General features: G+C 43.2%; 1 protein-coding gene across 1 annotated transcript; it reads right to left on the bottom strand.

Annotated features, from left to right (window-relative positions):
* Window positions 1–1,216: 1,216 nt before the first annotated feature.
* Window positions 1,217–17,937, bottom strand: CIAO3 (cytosolic iron-sulfur assembly component 3). The gene is made up of 11 exons (XM_077828432.1): window positions 17,815–17,937; window positions 14,794–14,889; window positions 13,799–13,942; window positions 13,281–13,413; window positions 12,739–12,873; window positions 12,141–12,259; window positions 10,759–10,888; window positions 10,212–10,284; window positions 6,631–6,768; window positions 3,206–3,363; window positions 1,217–1,725 (listed from the first exon to the last, which is right to left on the bottom strand). The coding sequence occupies exons 1-11, from the start codon at window positions 17,878–17,880 to the stop codon at window positions 1,487–1,489; spliced, it is 1,431 nt and encodes a 476-aa protein (XP_077684558.1). The 5' UTR covers window positions 17,881–17,937; the 3' UTR covers window positions 1,217–1,486.
* Between the last annotated feature and the right edge of the window lie 306 nt (window positions 17,938–18,243).

Consider the following 18,243-nt stretch of genomic DNA (forward strand, 5'->3'; position numbering starts at 1 on the left):
GGTGTTTTTGCTGAGACAGACTAACATGGCTACCGCTCTGTAACCTGCCACAAAGAAGAGTAGCAGGTCCAGTATCTGGAAGTATTTTAATTTTTCAAACTTGACAGTATCCCTTAATCCATTGTCAAGTGACGGTCTAAGAATTCTTAGACCATACTACGTAAAGAAATTTAGTAGGAAATTAGAAATTCACAGTGAGCTCCAATGAAATAAAAAGGTCTTTCCCCTGTTTAATATGAACAGTTCTCAAATTGCCCATAAGCAAACTTCAAATATGTTGCAAGATCAGCACGTTTGAGGTACATGTTTCTATCAAACAAACCGGAGACCATGTGTTCCAATGCAAGCGGACCATTGTTTTGCTTAAGGTGTGTTGGTGCTTTGCGTTAAATATGGAGTGACTTTATACTCACTACCATGATATTCATTCTAGTAAGCAACTACCCTTGATTCTTTTCTGGTCTCACAGGCTTAATATTCTGGTCCTAGTATTTGTCGTAGAGTAGCAGCTAGAGGCCACATTCAGAACTGAGCACAGTTATGCCGAGTACTGTGTGTCATTCTGAAATGAAAAGTGCCTGTTTAACCCTTCTGTGAAGCATACTGTATGAAGATCACTTGCTTGATCTGAGTGTCAGGTAAAATCCACTAGTGAACTCTGCTACTGAGATATTAGTTAGACTCTGCTGTTCTGTTAATCCCTCTAATTCACATCGGCAGTTGTAGACTATTTCAATGAAAAAACTGGTGACAAGTTTTTCTGCCCATTCATTCAAGTCAGAGTTCAACTGGTAATAAAAGTTTTAAACAAACTCACTCGCTTGTAGGCTGCCTCCATCCATGCCTATGCAACTTTCAGCTTACCTGAAATACAGGAAATGATATCACAGCTAGACTCCAGGAGCAGGAAATAGAGTACCAGGGGCCAATTAACCCAACTCTAACTGGAACATGATGTCTAAGAGTCACAGCCCTAAACCTTCATGCTGTGAAAATATAGCAGATGTGTTGCTCAGGTACAGGACTGGTAAAATTTTGACTTAAGAAGATCCAAATAATGTCACAGTTGACATGGGTCAGTCCTGGATTCTCTGTGTACCTTAAATGCATTGATTGACTCCAGTGTGACTGGGGGTGTGAAAAAGGAATGCAAGGTTGGGGCCATAGTGTGGTGGCTAATATGCACTGCTTCTTTTAAAGAGACGTATTTCACATCTAAAGTCAGCATTTGTTTTTATTTAAATAGCCTTAGAAGCTGTAGGAACTAATTAGCAGTACCAGGGTGTACACACATTATCTTCTAGCTGCAAGACATTTTCTATGTATAGATTGTGTCCTTCCAGTCACAGTATCCTAGAATTTCAGTGCACATGTTGACTTTTGAGGACCTTAAAATGACAGACAACTTAAAAGGGCACTGAGTAAGTGTACCTCTTGGTCTCACAGATTTACAGTCCCTGTAGAAATACAAGTGCATTATACATCTTCACCATTTGATATTAAATCCAGAGTTCATCTTCTCCACTGCATGGTACTCCGTGTGCAATATTTTTCCAGCTTTTTCTGAGTCTGTACCACCCAGCCATTGTTCATACAGTTCTTTTACAGTGAGGTTCCTCTCTGGAATTTCCATCTTAACAGATTCATACAACTTCTCAACTTGCTGAAGCAAATCCTTGCTGGATTCACCTTCTGCTCTGATCTGACCACCTCCATTTAAACAGCCTAGGTGCAACAAGAGAACATGCCTGTGGGTGTGGAAATGCTTTAATAAAACTTTAAGAGCAATTAAAAGCAACTAATACAAAACAATGATCTCAATCTGCAATTGACAGTAGCAACGTAAGACTTCATAAATTAAAACACAGCTGAGTGGGGAATGAAATCAAATACTATAAAAGTAGGGGGACACAAGCCCTACAAAGGAGCTTATTGGTCAGTCATGGCCCAGTCCTAGTTCAGAATGGACAGCAATGCATGCTGATAAAAGGACAGGGAGCTAGGACTTCCTGTTCCTCAGAGAGAGGGGGGGGGGGGGGGGGGAGTTGGAGAGGGAGCAGGAACTTGTGGCTCTCCTTCAGACAGCCTGGAAAAGGACCATGCTTAGACCAAGTCAGGAATAGCCTTTGAGTCTCAACTGAAGGAAGGAGATTGGAAAATCCTGCCCTCTCCATAAACAGAACACTGGGAGGGGGAGTATGCAAGCGTGGTGGATGACTGAAGAAAGCAGCTGGGAGGGGTCATGGGAAGAAGCCAGGGATTGCAAATGCAGGGGAACAGTGTGCCTGAAATCAGAGCTATCAGAGTCAGCTGCATAATGCTTAGTTTGGACCATGCAACCAATTCTGCAGTGCTGGGGAACACTGCTACTAGGTGAAAATTATATGAACCCTAGAGGGGGAATTGAGGCCCAGAGAGGGTGAAGAATGGCTGGTCAGAGCCAGTGCTTGCTTTGGACTTATTTACCCCAGAGGGATTGAGTTTTCCTAATTTAGCTGACTGGCTAAATTAAACTGCCCATGTATCCAACCAGAGGAGGCTGCAGCACTTCCTACATCAGAAAGGTAAGAGAATCTATAACATTTTCTAAGAAGTCTAAGAATTTTTTCTACATGTGACTCCTTCATTTCTCACACCCTGCAGTCCTCTCGAGGTGACAGTGTAACTCTTGAGCTGAGAATATGGCTCTTTTTCCATCAGCCAAATGGAAGGAGTTGGGCATTGTGAACGCAGAGACGGTAATTGAACATCACTGACCGAGTTGAAGGGAGAAAGATTGGGCGAAGTGGTAAAGCTGTTTCTAGCACACTGGAACGGAGCACCACTTGTCTCTAAGCTAGTTGAAGAGCAGAACTTTCATTTTTGCATGGCTTAGGAAGCACTTGGGTTTACAAAGCTAGGGGCAGGGCAGTGAGCAGGTTTTTAAAAGCTGAATTGTTCATTAAGAATTGCACCCCGTTTTCATATGCAGAGTTTCAATCATGACTATAAAGTAATTGCTAAAGAATTGTTGACTGCTACACTTAAAAAACAAAACCAGCACACCTGACTTAACAAAACACTAACACAAGGCCTCTAGCTTTCAGACACACAGACAGACATGAAGGCTTCAATCCAGCTCTCAGAACTTCAGAAACCCTAAAAAGTCTTACAGCAAACCTTGACGTCCAGTAACGTACCAGTGAAAGTTCCTGTGTAGCCTTACCTGATGGGCAAGCCATGACTTCAACATAGTGATAAGGTGATTTTCCTCGTTTCAGTTTTTGCACTAAATTCTGTATGTTTCGAAATCCATAAGCCAAGGCAAACTGCAGCAGGACTGTGCCATCCTTTTCCAGTGTCACTTCCTGGAAATCCTTGTTTCTAGGGAATAAAAGCAGGCAAAATCATTCGTCTAAATCAGGGGTTATCAAACTGGGGGTCGGGACCCCTCAGGAGGTCATGAGGTTATTATGTGGGGGGTCGCGAGCTGTCACCCTCCACCCCTAGCCCCACTTTGCCTCCAGCATTTATAATGGTGTTAATTATATAAAAAAGAGTTTTTAATTTATAAGGGGGAATCACACTCAGAGGCTTGCTATGTGAAAGGGGTCATAAGAATGGCCATACTGGGTCAGATCAAAGGTCCATCCGGCCCAGTAGCCAGTCTACCAACAGTGGCCAATGCCAGGTGCTCCAGAGGGAGTGAACCTAACAGAGAATGATCAAGTGATCTCTCTCCTGCCATCTATCTCCATCTTCTAACAGAGGCTCGGGACACCATTCCTTACCCAGCCTGGCTAACAGCCATTAATGGACTTAACCTCCATGGATTTATCCAGTTCTCTTTTAAACCCTGTTATAGTCCTAGCCTTCACAACCTCCTCAGGCAAGGAGTTCCACAGGTAGACTGCACGCTGAGTGAAGAAGAACTTCCTTTTATTTGTTTTCAACTTGCTGCCCATTAATTTCGTTTGGTGACCCCTAGTTCTTATATTATGGGAACAAGTAAATAACTTTTCCTTATTCACTTTCTCCACACCACTTGTGATTTTATATACCGCTATCATATCCCCCCTTAGTCTCCTTTTTTCCAAGCTGAAAAGTCCTAGCCTCTGTAATCTCTCCTCATATGGGACCTGTTCCTAACCCCTAATCATTTTAGTTGCCCTTTTCTGAATCTTTTCTAATGCCAGTATATCTTTTTTGAGATGAGGGGACCACACCTGTACGCAGTATTCAAGATGTGGGCGTACCATGGATTTATATAAGGGCAAAAAGATATTCTCCGTCTTAGTCTCTATCCCTTTTTTGAGGATTCCTAACATAGGGTTTGCTTTTTTGACTGCCGCTGCACACTGCGTGGACGTCTTCAAAGAACTATCCACGATGACTCCAAGATCTTTCTCCTGATTAGTTGTAGCTAAATTAGCCCCCATCATATTGTATGTATAGTTGGGGTTATTTTTCCAATGTGCATTATTTTATATTTATCCACATTAAATTTCATTTGCCATTTTGTTGCCCAATCACTTAGTTTTGTGAGACCTTTTTGAAGTTCTTCACAGCCTGCTTTGGTCTTAACTATCTTGATCAGTTTAGTATCATCTGCAAACTTTGCCACCTCACTGTTTACCCCTTTCTCCATATCATTTATGAATAAGATTGGTCCTAGGACTGACCCTTGGGGAACACCACTAATTACCCCTCTCCATTCTGAAAATTTACCATTTATTCCTATCCTTTGTTCCCTGTCTTTTAACCAGTTCTCAATCCATGAAAGGATCTTCCCTCTTATCCCATGACAACTTAATTTACGTAAGAGCCTTTGGTGAGAGACCTTGTCGAAGGCTTTCTGGAAATCTAAGTATATTATGTCCACTGGATCCCCCTTGTCCACATGTTTGTTGACCCCTTCAAAGAACTCTAAGAGATTAGTAAGACATGATCTCCCTTTACAGAAACCATGCTGACTTTTGTGCAACAATTTATGTTTCTCTATGTGTCTGACAATTTTATTCTTTACTATTGTAAAGTAATACAAAAGTTTGAGAATCACTGGTCTAAATTAATTCTCTGTTTGGCATTTGACTAAATACTAGAGAACAAGTTTAAGTTTTATGCAGGAGCTTATTCAAATAAAGAAACTGTGTCCTTCTTTGAGGTGGCAGAGTACAAGAGAGTTCTTGGGGAAGAAACTAGCCTCCATAAATCTAGTTAAATTAGGGAAATAACCCCCAATTCTACTTCAAATACAAAAGGAAAAGCGCGTAAAGATGAACATTTTTATATCCGCATAATGCAGATGTAACTCTAGACAACATCAATTATTGGTTTCAGAGTAACAGCCGTGTTAGTCTGTATTCGCAAAAAGAAAAGGAGTACTTGTGGCACCTTAGAGACTAACCAATTTATTTGAGCATAAGCTTTCGTGAGCTACAGCTCACTTCATCGGATGCATACTGTGGAAAGTATAGAAGATCTTTTTATACACACAAACCATGAAAAAATGGGTGTTTACCCCATTTTTCTCTCCCCCCACCCCACTGGAAATGGCCCACCTTGATTATCATACACATTGTAAGGAGAGTGATCACTTTAGATAAGCTATTACCAGCAGGAGAGCGGGGTGGGGGGAGAGAAAACCTTTTGTAGTGGTAAACACTCATTTTTTCATGGTTTGTGTGTATAAAAAGATCAATTGTTGGCGTCTTTAGTAGTAACAGAACAGTTATAACGCAAGTAACTACAAAACTAGAAACAGTGTGCTATGGAAACCATTTTCCCCAAACTGATGCTTGGACACGTCTTAATTTCGAGCTTTGAACTCTCTCCAGTCTCGCTCAGTCAGACAATTGGCACACTCGGCAGCTCAAGTCAGGCCAGCGATGCTGCCCCCTGGCGAAATAGCCATGCACTGCACAGGGTGCCTGGGAAATATGAGAACAACTTGTGCATGGATTCCTCTTAGCATCCCTGGACCTCAGGTGCACTCACCCTAGATGACCACCTTGCTGCTTTGATCTGCTGAAGAGCATCAGTGTCTGGATATAAAAATCCCCATGTTAGTATGTACTTCTACAGAGCCCTACAAATGATACATTAAACACACACCTGGGAGGCAGGCAGGAGTCTCATTTTACATACAGGTAAAATGAGGTCCAGAGAGATTTAAGTGACTTTCTCAAGGTCTCTCAGCAATTGGGTCGCAAAGTTGGAAATACAACCCAGGAGTCCTGACACCTAGTCTTCTAATCAAACTACTAGTTAACACAATTACGGAGGAGGAATTAAAATCCCAACACACGTGTTTTAGTGTCTGATGACAGGCAAAGAGCTCCCTCATTTCCATGAGAGCTTCAGCTGCCAGGTTGCTCTACATTTTTTCTGTAGCTTAATAGTGGGGAAATCTACACTGCAGAACACTATGTGGGTGATGGGGAAGGAGTCAAGAAGGCACCAAGGGAAAAGGCTGCACAGACTGCAGGCTGATTCATTGCTAAGTTAACTGTGGGGGGTAGGGAGTCAAGTGCCAATGGCTTGCTGTAAAATGTTTAACACTGAACATTGCTCTTTAATTACTGCCAGGAGAGGAGTATAAACAGAACTGCACTGAAATACAGCACTTTGCAACATATTTCAATTCCTTACTTTAAAGGTTTGTATTGAACTTCATCCACTTGAATCCCAAACAGTTCTTTTGCTGCATACTTGTATATGTGCTCCAAATAACCACCAGAACCGCCACCAGCATGGCCAAGGAGCTCCTCTTCTAAAACGCTGCTAAACCTACGGAAAAAGGAAGAAAAGAAGGCCCCTCTTTGCAACTGTTTATAAAATAGGATACCCAGTGCTAAGCCCATTGGCACTGAGAATCCATTCAGCTCTGGTGAAGTAGTTTCAGACCACTAGTAAAAGAGTCACTATGTTAACCCTGTCCCTTTTCCCCTCTTGAAACAGAATTACTGCACCATGCACAACAAGTGCTTGTGGAATTCGGAAGTAATATGTCGCCAGCTATAATTTAGTTTTTCTTGAGACCAACTTCCCGTCTGATAGTTCTGAATTGCCCGGTATTGACTAGTGATCATTCCATGGCTATGTAAATTTAACCCTACGCTGATCCAAAGCCCTCTGAAAACTTTTAAAAAGGAAAATTTGTTCCAAGTTAAACATACCATCTCCAGGTAACTTTCACTGTGTCACTGTTATCAGAGTGTTTAAGCCTTAAACTCTATCATCTTTGCTAATCCCTACTACAAGTGTCTATTTGAACATCTAAGGAACTTTGCTCAGACTTGTTACTTTTCCGCTTCTATAACTGAAGCTTCCAATTAAAAAAAAAAAAAAAAAAGGAGACTGGTTGCAGTGTCTAGCTTTACATGACCGTACAGTCTTAGAGAGCCTATCCAGAGAGCCTATCCAATAGAAACCGCCTTCGAACAGGTCTACCTTAGGAATTTCTGGAGCACTGATCACACCTGGGAATTTAAACTGGTCTTCCACTTCATATCTCATTCATTTCCATTTCTGAAGGATCCCAACTATTTTTTTGATGATAATGCCATTGATGAGCGTTAAAGCCACTCTGCAGAATAAGCAGCAACCCTATTGCTGAATTTTGCTTTTCATTGAAAGTTGTTTTGCTACTTATGCACTTCTCTCCAATAATGGGGAAATGCCAATAGAACAACCTCCATGAATCCACTTCAGACCCAGAAATTGGGACTTATCCCAAAAGCATTTATATAGCGGATGTTCCAGTACAACTGGGAGGGGAAATGGCCTCAGTTATCAATTCTGGCCAACTGGTTTCCATACCCTTAACCACAGAACTTCTAGGAAACCAGAAAGACCAAAATGAATGAGATCAAACCTTTGAACTTTGGCTCAGTCTCTCCTAGAAGCCTGCAAGCTAAAGGGGAACACTCATGTTTATACGGCCTAAATAATGCCAAGAAAAGCCATAGGTCAAACACCTCAAACAATTCCATTCCAGTAATCTGTCAAAGCACAGCTATCTACTTGGAAGGTCACTGTAATGCTTCTTGAGAACAACAAACCACGTGTAAGCCACAACAATGGCTTCTGTTATGAGAGGGTAATCAGAGGAGCTATGTGCTTATACCCACTCATCAAACAGGTTTCAGAGCAGCAGCCATGTTAGTCTGTATCCACAAAAAGAACAGGAGGACTTGTGGCACCTTAGAGACTAACAAATTTATCTGAGCATAAGTTCTCATGGGCTACAGCCCACTTCATCGGATGCATAGAATGGAACATACAGTAAGAAGAGAGAGATTATATCTATATACACATACATACCCCCCCCTTTTCATGTTCTCTGTATTTGTGTGTGTGTAAGAGGCTAATTCATTAAGATGAGTTATCAGCAGGAGAAAAAAAAACTTTTGTAGTGATAATCAAGATGGCCCATTTAGACAGTTGACAAGAAGGTGTGAGGATACTTAACATGGGGAAAGAGATTCAATATGTGTAATGACCCACACCAAACAGTGACACTTGCATTCTGCTCCTCAGAGCTGCAGAAGGGAAAACACCTGGGATTTCAGTCAGATCTAAGATGTTGCACTTGCAGATAAAAATCTCAGACTTAGAACTGTGAAAGACAACATTTCACCCAGTAATCAGCTTCAGAGGCTATTATTAACTCAACCCTTGTTTACAGGAACTGCGATTCAGTGTGTCCAGCCTTACATACTACAGCTCTATGAAAAGGAGTCTGACAGTAAGCCCCATCGCTGGCTAAGGCAAGCAGTTATACCAGCAAAGGCTCAAGGATTTTTGGCTCTTGTATCATTCTTGCTGCCAAATTTAATAACCTCTTACTGGCCTTTTCCACATGTCAAAGGAATAAATGGATTAAGAGCCATCTGACTGCTTATGTTAATCCTCCAAATTCTGTGGAATATGTTCTGTTTATGACCAGTCAATTTACTAAGTAGGTTAAGGATAGCAAAAGGTTAGAGAGGAGCATTATCATCACTAAGCATGAAACATCATATTAAACAAGCACTTCTAATAAGTTAGCCAAGGATTTTATCAAAGAGTTAGAGATTTTGTTTGGTGCTATGGAAATGTTAATGAACAAAGAGTCTAGTGGCACCTTAAAGACTACCAGATTTATTTGGGCATAAGCTTTTGCGGGCAAAAAACCTACTTCTTCAGATGCATGGAGTAAAAATTACAGATGCAGGCATTATTATACTGACATGCTCGAACCATGAGGCAAAATCTTGTACACTAGCCTACTGGGCCATGTACATCTATTTTCTCCTCTTACAGCTTCTAGGGAAATACTGAATTTGTAACACTTCAGTTTTATTAATGTATCAAAGTACTACAAAGTCACTTTCCACGCACTGATGAAAACACATCCTTTTAGTTTAATGTGCTGTGGAATACTGCAGCTAATGCTAATTTAGATGAATAAAACATCGGATTTCTAAATCCTCCAAATTCTTTTAGTCACTTAGCTTTCCATACAGTTGGCATTTAGCCTGCAGTTACTTTTCAGTTAAAGCAATTAAACAGTCTCATCTGCTTTGCACATGTTCAATGTGCTTTTATTGACTAAGAGAACACCTAGAGACTAGTTGAAATTACCTTGATATTTTCTCATTTGTTCTTTAGCACTGGAATACATACAGTACCAAAAAATTAAATACAGCAGACCTGTAAACTTCTGTATCATCATATTATATTCTCCATTCTAAACTATTTCATTTTTCCACTTGATCATTAGTTTCTAAATTTATGCTTGGTGTAATGTCTCTAAAAACACAGATACAGTGCGAATGTTAGCTATCTAAAGTAATAAAGACTGGACGGAAAAGTGTGGGTAGCAGAACAATTATGTCACTAACAATCTTATTAAGTGAATTCATCCACTCCTGATGCTTTGGAGAAAAACAGCTATTACTGGTTGGGCTATGAAAATAAGTCTACAGCAGACAGTTAACTTCAGAGTCTCCTAAAATACTTACTAACCTGATTTTGCAGATTGCACAGAGCAGTTTATGATGCACTATTGTTCTTAACAGATTCAAAATCCAGAAGACAACAGCAAAAATTTGAGTAAGATGCAGATACTTGCATCTTTTCTGTAACTTTTGTAGTGTTAAATAATTTGTGGAAGGGGCAAATTCTGCAGTAGAACCCGGCTGTGCGAGTATTTCAGTAAATGTTTAAGCGGGATCATTTGTTCTTACATGATATCCAAAGGAGCAGAGTCCACATCTGACAGAGACACTCCCTTTTGTTCCAACAATTGTAGAACTTCTCCTGAAACAGAACCACAAGCGTAAGGGTTCTCTATTAGGGAACAGAAAAATGTTCATCAGTATGAAAGCCTAAATCCACAAATGTAATTAGGGCCAACTGTCCCAAGTGACTATTTCTTCATAACTTATTTCACTTCTATTGTGTGGCAATGGGAGATGCTTTGCAGGAAAGCAGTATGAACTGCTCAATGATGGCTCAAAGGTAAATGCAAAAAACGTTCCAAGTTGACAAGCTTTCATTGGCTAATGTCCTAGAAAACCAAGTGTTAAAATGCAAAATTACTAACAGAACTGGTAAGAGGTCATGAAAGCATATTTTACAAAGCACTCTAGTCTAGCGCATATCTGTGGGTTAGAGGACAAGTGAGGTGAAGCTAGATAGCATAGTCTACATGGCATTTCAGAGCATTCTTTTAGGATCAGCAGCTACTACCTTATATCATAACAACCAATGGAGCACCTCTGGTTCCCTTACCCGTAGTAATTACACAGTCAACCTCACGAGTTTGGTACTCTTGGCTGAAAAAGTCTGGTCTTGAAGCTTCTAGTTTTTTGTCATAACAGGGCATTACTGTCACGTGGTAGGTCTGGTCAGGTGAAAAATGCTGCAAAAAAATTGTACAGTTGCACTAATTAAATTAATTAGGTACAGGTAGAAGTGAAGCAGCTAAAAGCCAATTATGCTGCTAGAAATCTCCTTTGCTGCTAACAATTTCAGTAACTGAATTAATACTTTCTGTTCCTTCCCAATTGTGCAGGAAAGAATAATAGAGTAACAATCCCTGTAGCAAGCTTGAATAGCTTTTTTTTTTTTTTTTTGGTGTGGGGAGAGCGTGTTTTCTCTACTAAGCCAGACAATCCTGGCAGATTCAGTCAGTTAAGAGTCCATGATTACATGAGTAGTCAGATGTGTTTCAAATCAGTTGCCACAGGCCAGACTCAAACCCACGACAATTTATATTCTGCAACAGCAACTCCAGGAAATTAGCTGAAAACAGGTACAAAAGTTCATCACGATCCAAGAAGCTCCCAGGGACCAAGGAAACAAGTTGTTGACTCAAGGCCATTGTTTCAGTATCTCTTGTCAAATGCTCTGAGTAGTTGCCAGATGTCTGAGTTTATTCAACAAAAGTGTTAAAACCAATGTTCCTTTATGGATAATAAAACATGGCAACAACGCTCAAGTTTTTTGGTAGACTCAACTTTTGGCCAAAAGAGCAACCCCAGTCCTTAGACATCAAAGTGACATTTAGAGGAATTCCAGAGGCAACAACAGAACAGAACAGAATTAAATCAAACTGAAATAGAAACATTAAGCTGGGGAGACTACCTGCACGTAAACATGAATTCAAGCTCTGCGTAAGATCATGGTAGACATTTGCTTTTAGATAGGGGAGAAAAAAACACCAGAAAAGCAAATAGGATGGTGGTAGGGATCTGACAATTCCAATTCTTCTGGATTTGTTGAACAACAGACAGAAGTTTTAACTGACCTTTTCAATGCCAAACCTGAAACTCTGCTCCCAATAGGCACTTGCAGGGAAAGAGCCGGGCAGCTAAAGGTGTGTGTGGGTGGGGGCGGGGGAACGACACGGACTGCTCTAAGATCAAGTACCAGAAGGGAGGCGAAGGAGACACCTGGTGGCATGAGTCTGATTTTAACACTCTCTCTCCAACTCTACGCTTCTCAGGAAATAAAATGGAGATGATAGACAGGCTGACCTGCTAGTGCTCTACAAAATTTTCATATCCGTAAATCAGTCCTATTTAATATGCTGTCTTTAACAATGTTTTAAACACAGCTCAAGATCTAATTTCTACAGTTTCCTGTTAAGCATGGTCAATGTAAAGCTTTACCTGCTGTTTTGCAAAGTGACCCTTGATCAAGGAGCCCATGACCTGCTGTGGGGACTTAGTGGTACTAATGTAAGGAATAACAAAACTTCCATGAGTTTTCTCTGCATAACAGATCCAACCTGCAAAAAGATGAAGTATAATTAATCAATGCACAGACTTTCAGTGGCTTCAGAATCAGCCTTACTACCAGCCAATAACTACCATTTTCAGCCTCTCTTCTGCACACAGTGTAAGAATAGCTCTTACCAACCAGATTCTGGGACAAGACTAGCTGCGCAAAGTAATGATGCACTTAAACATCTGTACCACTATGGGTAAGAACTTCCACATTTCATGTAATCATATTTGGGAACAAGTGTCTTTATGAAACCATTAAAGACATTTATAATATCCTCACAGCACAGTAGTCCCTGTCTAAGTGGAACGGAAAGTGAAAAGACATTAAAAGAGAACTTCATGGCACCAAGAGCAAGTCTCACTTATGCGTGGTTTTAGCCATTAACTTTTTCAGCCATTTACTACACTTCTCTAGTGTGCAGTTAGTCTGCCACATTATCTGACCACTTTTATAGACATTTTTGACAATTTTACAATATACCTGGACAGGCAGAGGCTAGCATGGGCAAAGCCTTTTTATCTTCAGTTTGCCTTTGAAAGCGTCGTATAAACTCTCGTTGGCTCTCCAGCAAGCTGAAGTTTCTTGAGAAAGTTGTATCAAACACATAGTGCACACCTAGATAGCACAGAGATATTAAAGCCACCAAAAAATTGACAAATGCCACAAACTACAACACAAAAATCCAGCCCAGTTAGGTTAAATCCTGGTATTTTTACATATTTATAGACTGCTGTAATTAGAAACAGAACAGTTTCCTAGTACATAATAAGACAGTCTAATAGAAAAACTGGATGAGAAAAATGAATTGATGGAGTGTTTTAGGATCCCTTCCGCCACATTGAGTTTAATATGCCATCAAAGTAACAGAGGTCTGAATTCCCATTCATATTATGATTTTTGAAACAGGCACTTGGAATTTTATTCTTGCAACTTCTACAGATTTTAACAGAAGCTGCACTAGGAAGGTTAGTAAGCTATACCAAAAAATTTCATCGGTGATTACCAAAAGGTAACAAGCTTGCCTAAATTTTTTAAGAATGCTGTCAATTTCTTGGCTGTTTCTAGAAGTGTCATCTTAAATCTTGCAGCTAGTGATGCTCTGGATTGTGGTGAAACGGAAACTATAACTAGCTTCTGTTGATTAGGAGCTGCAGTCTGAAAAACAAGAAGTGGAATATTAACATTTCCTGAGCATCTTTGTTAAATTAGTCATTTAGAAGATACTTGTCCATGGTCGCAATGTTTTCTTTTTAAAGTATGATCCAGTGGGGGAAGATGTTGCATTTCCAAATCAAGAGATTACTATATGAAATATTATGATCCTTTCACAAAGTTATTCTGACCACTTTTTAAATTCAGAGGAACAGATAAGTGTGTTCAGCTGTGGATGGGCTGCAATAGCTTTTGGTTCTTGAAGACTAATCTGGATACAGAAGATCTTCTTACCCATTATTTTACCTGCGCTTCAGCAATCAAACAGTATGATTTTCAAATTCTCGAGCCTACCTGCTGGCTACTGCATCGGTTGAGTATCGCCTACCTTATTGGAACTTAACACTTTGTTGAGTTCTTCGTGGCTCTGCTGAGTGATTAACACGCTTTCTGCGGATGTGATGCAGCCACTACAAGCTAAACAATCATTCAGGGTAATTTTAGCCTTTTCAAGCTTTTGTGCTCCTCCATCCTAGAAAGAAACAGATTAGATCCAGTCCTAGCCATAACAATCAGAGATCCATATGCAGACCATGTCAAAGACAACCTGCTACATATTACTAAGAGAATTTTGCCAAAATAGGCAAACTGAGTAAGTCAGTTTTCAAATGACTTTGTTTTGGGGGGGCCCCCTTCACCCAACTTCAGTCAGACCAAACTGAAAGTCAGAAACCAGAATCATAGCCTGAACAGCAGGGTACTGCTAGCCTTAATCGCATGTCAAACACTGCTTTCACCCACTAAATGATGGCTGCTCTAGGGCACAATCAGACCTCTGCGCACCTTCCTTAACAGACACCAGTAATGCAGCAGCCTCCATCTTCAACTCAGCACAGACGTCAAGCTCTCTTGAAAAAGGAGCATCCCAAGTTTGTGTAGGAAGTACACCCTAACCCCTGAAGCTGAGCGCACCATTTCTACAACGCTCCCAGCTCAGGTAACCTCCAAAGTCCTGTAACTCTACTTTTGCAACCATGAAAATAGTTCATTACAATTCTGTTGGTTTTGATTCTATCAGCTAGTTCCAAAGGTTATGTAATTACATGACAAGCCACTTTACAAAGATCTTTTAAAAAATTAGAACCAAAAGTAAAAGAAATTACCAGCAGCTAGTCACACCTATTTTGATTTACCCCACCTCCACTCTTTCAAATGAGTAACAGGGACAACAGGCATCATCTCAGACTGAGTGATCTAGATTGTTACCCAATGATTGCCAAAGTGATATCAGATATTTACTAGTTGTAACATACTTATGTACAGAATAATAAGGTAATTTATGGGCATTCTACACAATGATTACAAGGGGGAAAACAGTCTTACCTGATTGATTTGAAAATAGCTCCCATCATCTTCAATTCGGATCTTAGCTGCTGTTTTTCCAGGTTTCTTTTCAACTTTTATTGGCTTTACACAATCCTAAAACAGAAATAAAGTCAAAAATTAAGGAGAGGAACCTTTAAATATGAAAGAGGCAGGAGAGGAAAAGACTGATTGAAACTGGACAGAGTGTAAACAAAGATCAGTTCCAGAGTGGAAACTTCTTATCTCTGGTTTAAGCTGCATTGGATTCTTTGTTTAGCATGCAATCTTACAGTTCCTGTAACCAGCAAGGAGACAAGCAAAAATCAAACATACAAAACCTACTTACCCCATTTTTACAGAATGAACATTTTCCCAACATCATAATCAAAACTATAGTATAATTTTGCTGCCAGCATGAAACGCTCAGATTTAAAGAAGTCTTGCTCAAAACAGATGACTGCAAAGTTCTGTCCTTTCCAGAATCGCTAAGGGGGATCAGGCATTCTTCATTGTGAGTTTTAGCAGACAGGAGGTGTGGGGATTACATTCAACATGTGGCTATTGCCAATGAAATTTCATTTGATGTTGAAGGCAAGCAGATGACTTTATATGGATTGTTTCCGGTTTAGTGTGTTAGAGTTCGGTGACCGAAGCCTTGAGGGTGTTTTTATACTTTCCAAGAGTTGCACTGTTTGTGCACTCACACCTTCCTTGTCTAGAAGTCTGGCTAGCAGCCTCACCAGAATTCATCCTGACCTTAAATCATCCTTACTTTACCAAAATCCTTTTTCCATCTTGACTACTGTAAATCCTGCTTCTAAAAATCTTTGCTCTGAATTTAGGGGGGTTCAGAACGCTCCCACTGCAGGGAGGACCAAATCACTCTGATGCCCCAGTTATGGTCATTGAATCTAAATCAATCAATCAAACCTCTCCATGGACTTACTCCCCACTTCTAGCCCTGCGCTCCTATGTCCTCTCCCTATACTGCTCCTCACTTGTGGCTCACTCTTGCTTCTGCTGTTCCGTTAGCAACTCTCTCCAGTCTTGCTTTCCTATTTGCTCTGATTTACAAATGACAGCAAAGCTCACCTGTGTTCCTGCCACTTTCCATTCCCTCCATACTGCAACTACTTTGTGCTGACTGATGTCTTTTCTGCTCTTCTAGATCAGCTCTCCTTTTATTGATTCCATCTGTTTGGAGGATACTATTTACAAAATGATAGTCTATTGTCGTCCATAATTTACACTTTAAGAGTAATATTATAGGAACCCTTGTAAGAATTTATCTCAACTTTCAGAGTAGCGGCCGTGTTAGTCTGTATTCGCAAAAAGAAAAGGAGTACTTGTGGCACCTTAGAGACTAACCAATTTATTTGAGCATAAGCTTTTGTGAGCTACATGCTCAAATAAATTGGTTAGTATCTAAGGTGCCACAAGTACTCCTTTTCTTTTATCTCAACTTGTTATCCAGCTGTCCTAGAAGTGCAGAAGCAGCTTTTTCACTAAGAGAACATTTCCACCGATTGCGTGGTGGTGTTACGAACGGTTAATCAGCCTCTGTGCTCTATTCCATAGGTGGCTGCACTTCATTTGTAAAGGAAACAATCCCCTTTCTAGAGACGTTAGATGAGAAACGTAACAATAACTACAGTGCACATCAATAGCGCCTTCCACCCTAGGTGCTCAGAGCAAGAACAGAGAGAGACACAGGGGCATCCACAGCCCCTTGAAGCAGAAAACTTATTTCAAATCTACCAGAAAACAATTGTCGTAGGGCCAGTTGTGAGCAGTCAGCCTGGGTCCCCACCTCTTGGGGGCGGAGTTGCAGGGCAGGGCAAGGCAACGCAAAGACTCAGTGGCAACCAGACAGGGGAAGACATTGTGCTCAGCCTGACTCTCGCCCCTAGAACTCCCCCCACCTGGGGATACCCAGCCCAGGGGCCCCTGGCCTGGGCTGGGAGCACGGAGAAGGGACAGAGGCTCTCCCCCAAGGGCTCCCCAGAGGGATCTACCCCAGCGTTCACCTGACAGGAGGGGGGAGAGCAGCTGAGAAGAGGGGTCAACACCATTCATCCCCCTCCACTCCCACACTCTGCAGAGCACCCCCCCCTTACCGGTCCCCCCTCAAGACCTGCAGCTTCCCCTGCACGGGCCCCTGAATAACCCCCCCTTGCCAGACAAACCTGCAATCACCCACATACCCACACAGACCCCCCCCTTCCCAACTCCTGGGGACCCCCCAATCCCCTAGGCAACCCCCCATCCCCGTCCCCCGGGGGGACCCCCCAATCCCCTAGGCACCCCCCCCATCCCCCGGGGGGGACCCCAATTCCAGTCCCCGGGGTGGACCCTCCAATCCCCTATTATCCCCCATTCCCGGCCCCCTAGGCAACCCCCCCATCCCTGACCCCCGGGGGACCCCCCAATCCCCAACCCCCGGGGGGGACCCCCCAATCCCCTAGGCGACCCCCCAATCCCCGTCCCCCGGGGGGCCCCTCCAATCCCCTAGGCGACCCCCCCAATCCCCGTCCCCCGGGGGGGCCCCTCCAATCCCCTAGGCGACCCCCCCAATCCCCGTCCCCCGGGGGGGCCCCTCCAATCCCCTAGGCGACCCCCCCAATCCCCGTCCCCCGGGGGGGCCCCTCCAATCCCCTAGGCGACCCCCCCAATCCCCATCCCCCGGGGGGGCCCCTCCAATCCCCTAGGCGACCCCCCCAATCCCCATCCCCCGGGGGGGACCCCCCAATCCCCTAGGCAACCCCCAATCCCCGACCCCTGGGGGACCCCCCAATCCCCTAGGCGACCCCCCAATCCCCGTCCCCCGGGGGGGACCCTCCAATCCCCTATTATCCCCCATGTCCGGCCCCCGGGGGGCCCCCCCCAAGTGCCCCGCTCCCAGGGTCGTGCAGAGCCCAGCCCAGCCCAGCCCCCCTCCAGGCAGCCCGGTGCCGTGCAGAGCCTCCCCCCGCCCTCGCGCCCCTTGGCAGGCAGCCAACCAGCGCGCTCCCCGCCTGCGCCGCTCGCCCCCGCGCCCACCTGCGAGGGCCCGATATAATCATCCAGGTCGGCCAGCTGCAGCACCCCGCTGAAGTGAGACGCCATTCCAGCCACGCTGCCGGAAAGCGCGCGGCGGCGTGGGAGGTAACGGCGAGAAGCCACGCTGCCGGAAACCGCGACGGCCGCCGGAGGGCAGCCTCAATGGCGCAAAAGGAGTAGATGTGCGCATGCGTTGGCGTCTTAAGTCACACTTCAAAACAGGTAGTGCGCATGCGCGGGCTGCCTCTCTGCAGTCTGAGCCCTGGAGCCCAGGTGGAGGGGCGCAGCACGGGCCCTGGCCGGATTGGGGCATTTAACTCCTGCCTCGCCAGGGTTATTCAGGAGCACTGGGGTGGTGCAGAGAGGTGCTAAGCAGCCTGCAGGCAGCCTGGGGCATGGGCTTTCTCCTGCTGCTGCCTGCAGGGCACT

Source organism: Eretmochelys imbricata, chromosome 10 (assembly GCF_965152235.1).
Source record: "Eretmochelys imbricata isolate rEreImb1 chromosome 10, rEreImb1.hap1, whole genome shotgun sequence".
Classification (NCBI taxonomy): domain Eukaryota; kingdom Metazoa; phylum Chordata; order Testudines; family Cheloniidae; genus Eretmochelys; species Eretmochelys imbricata.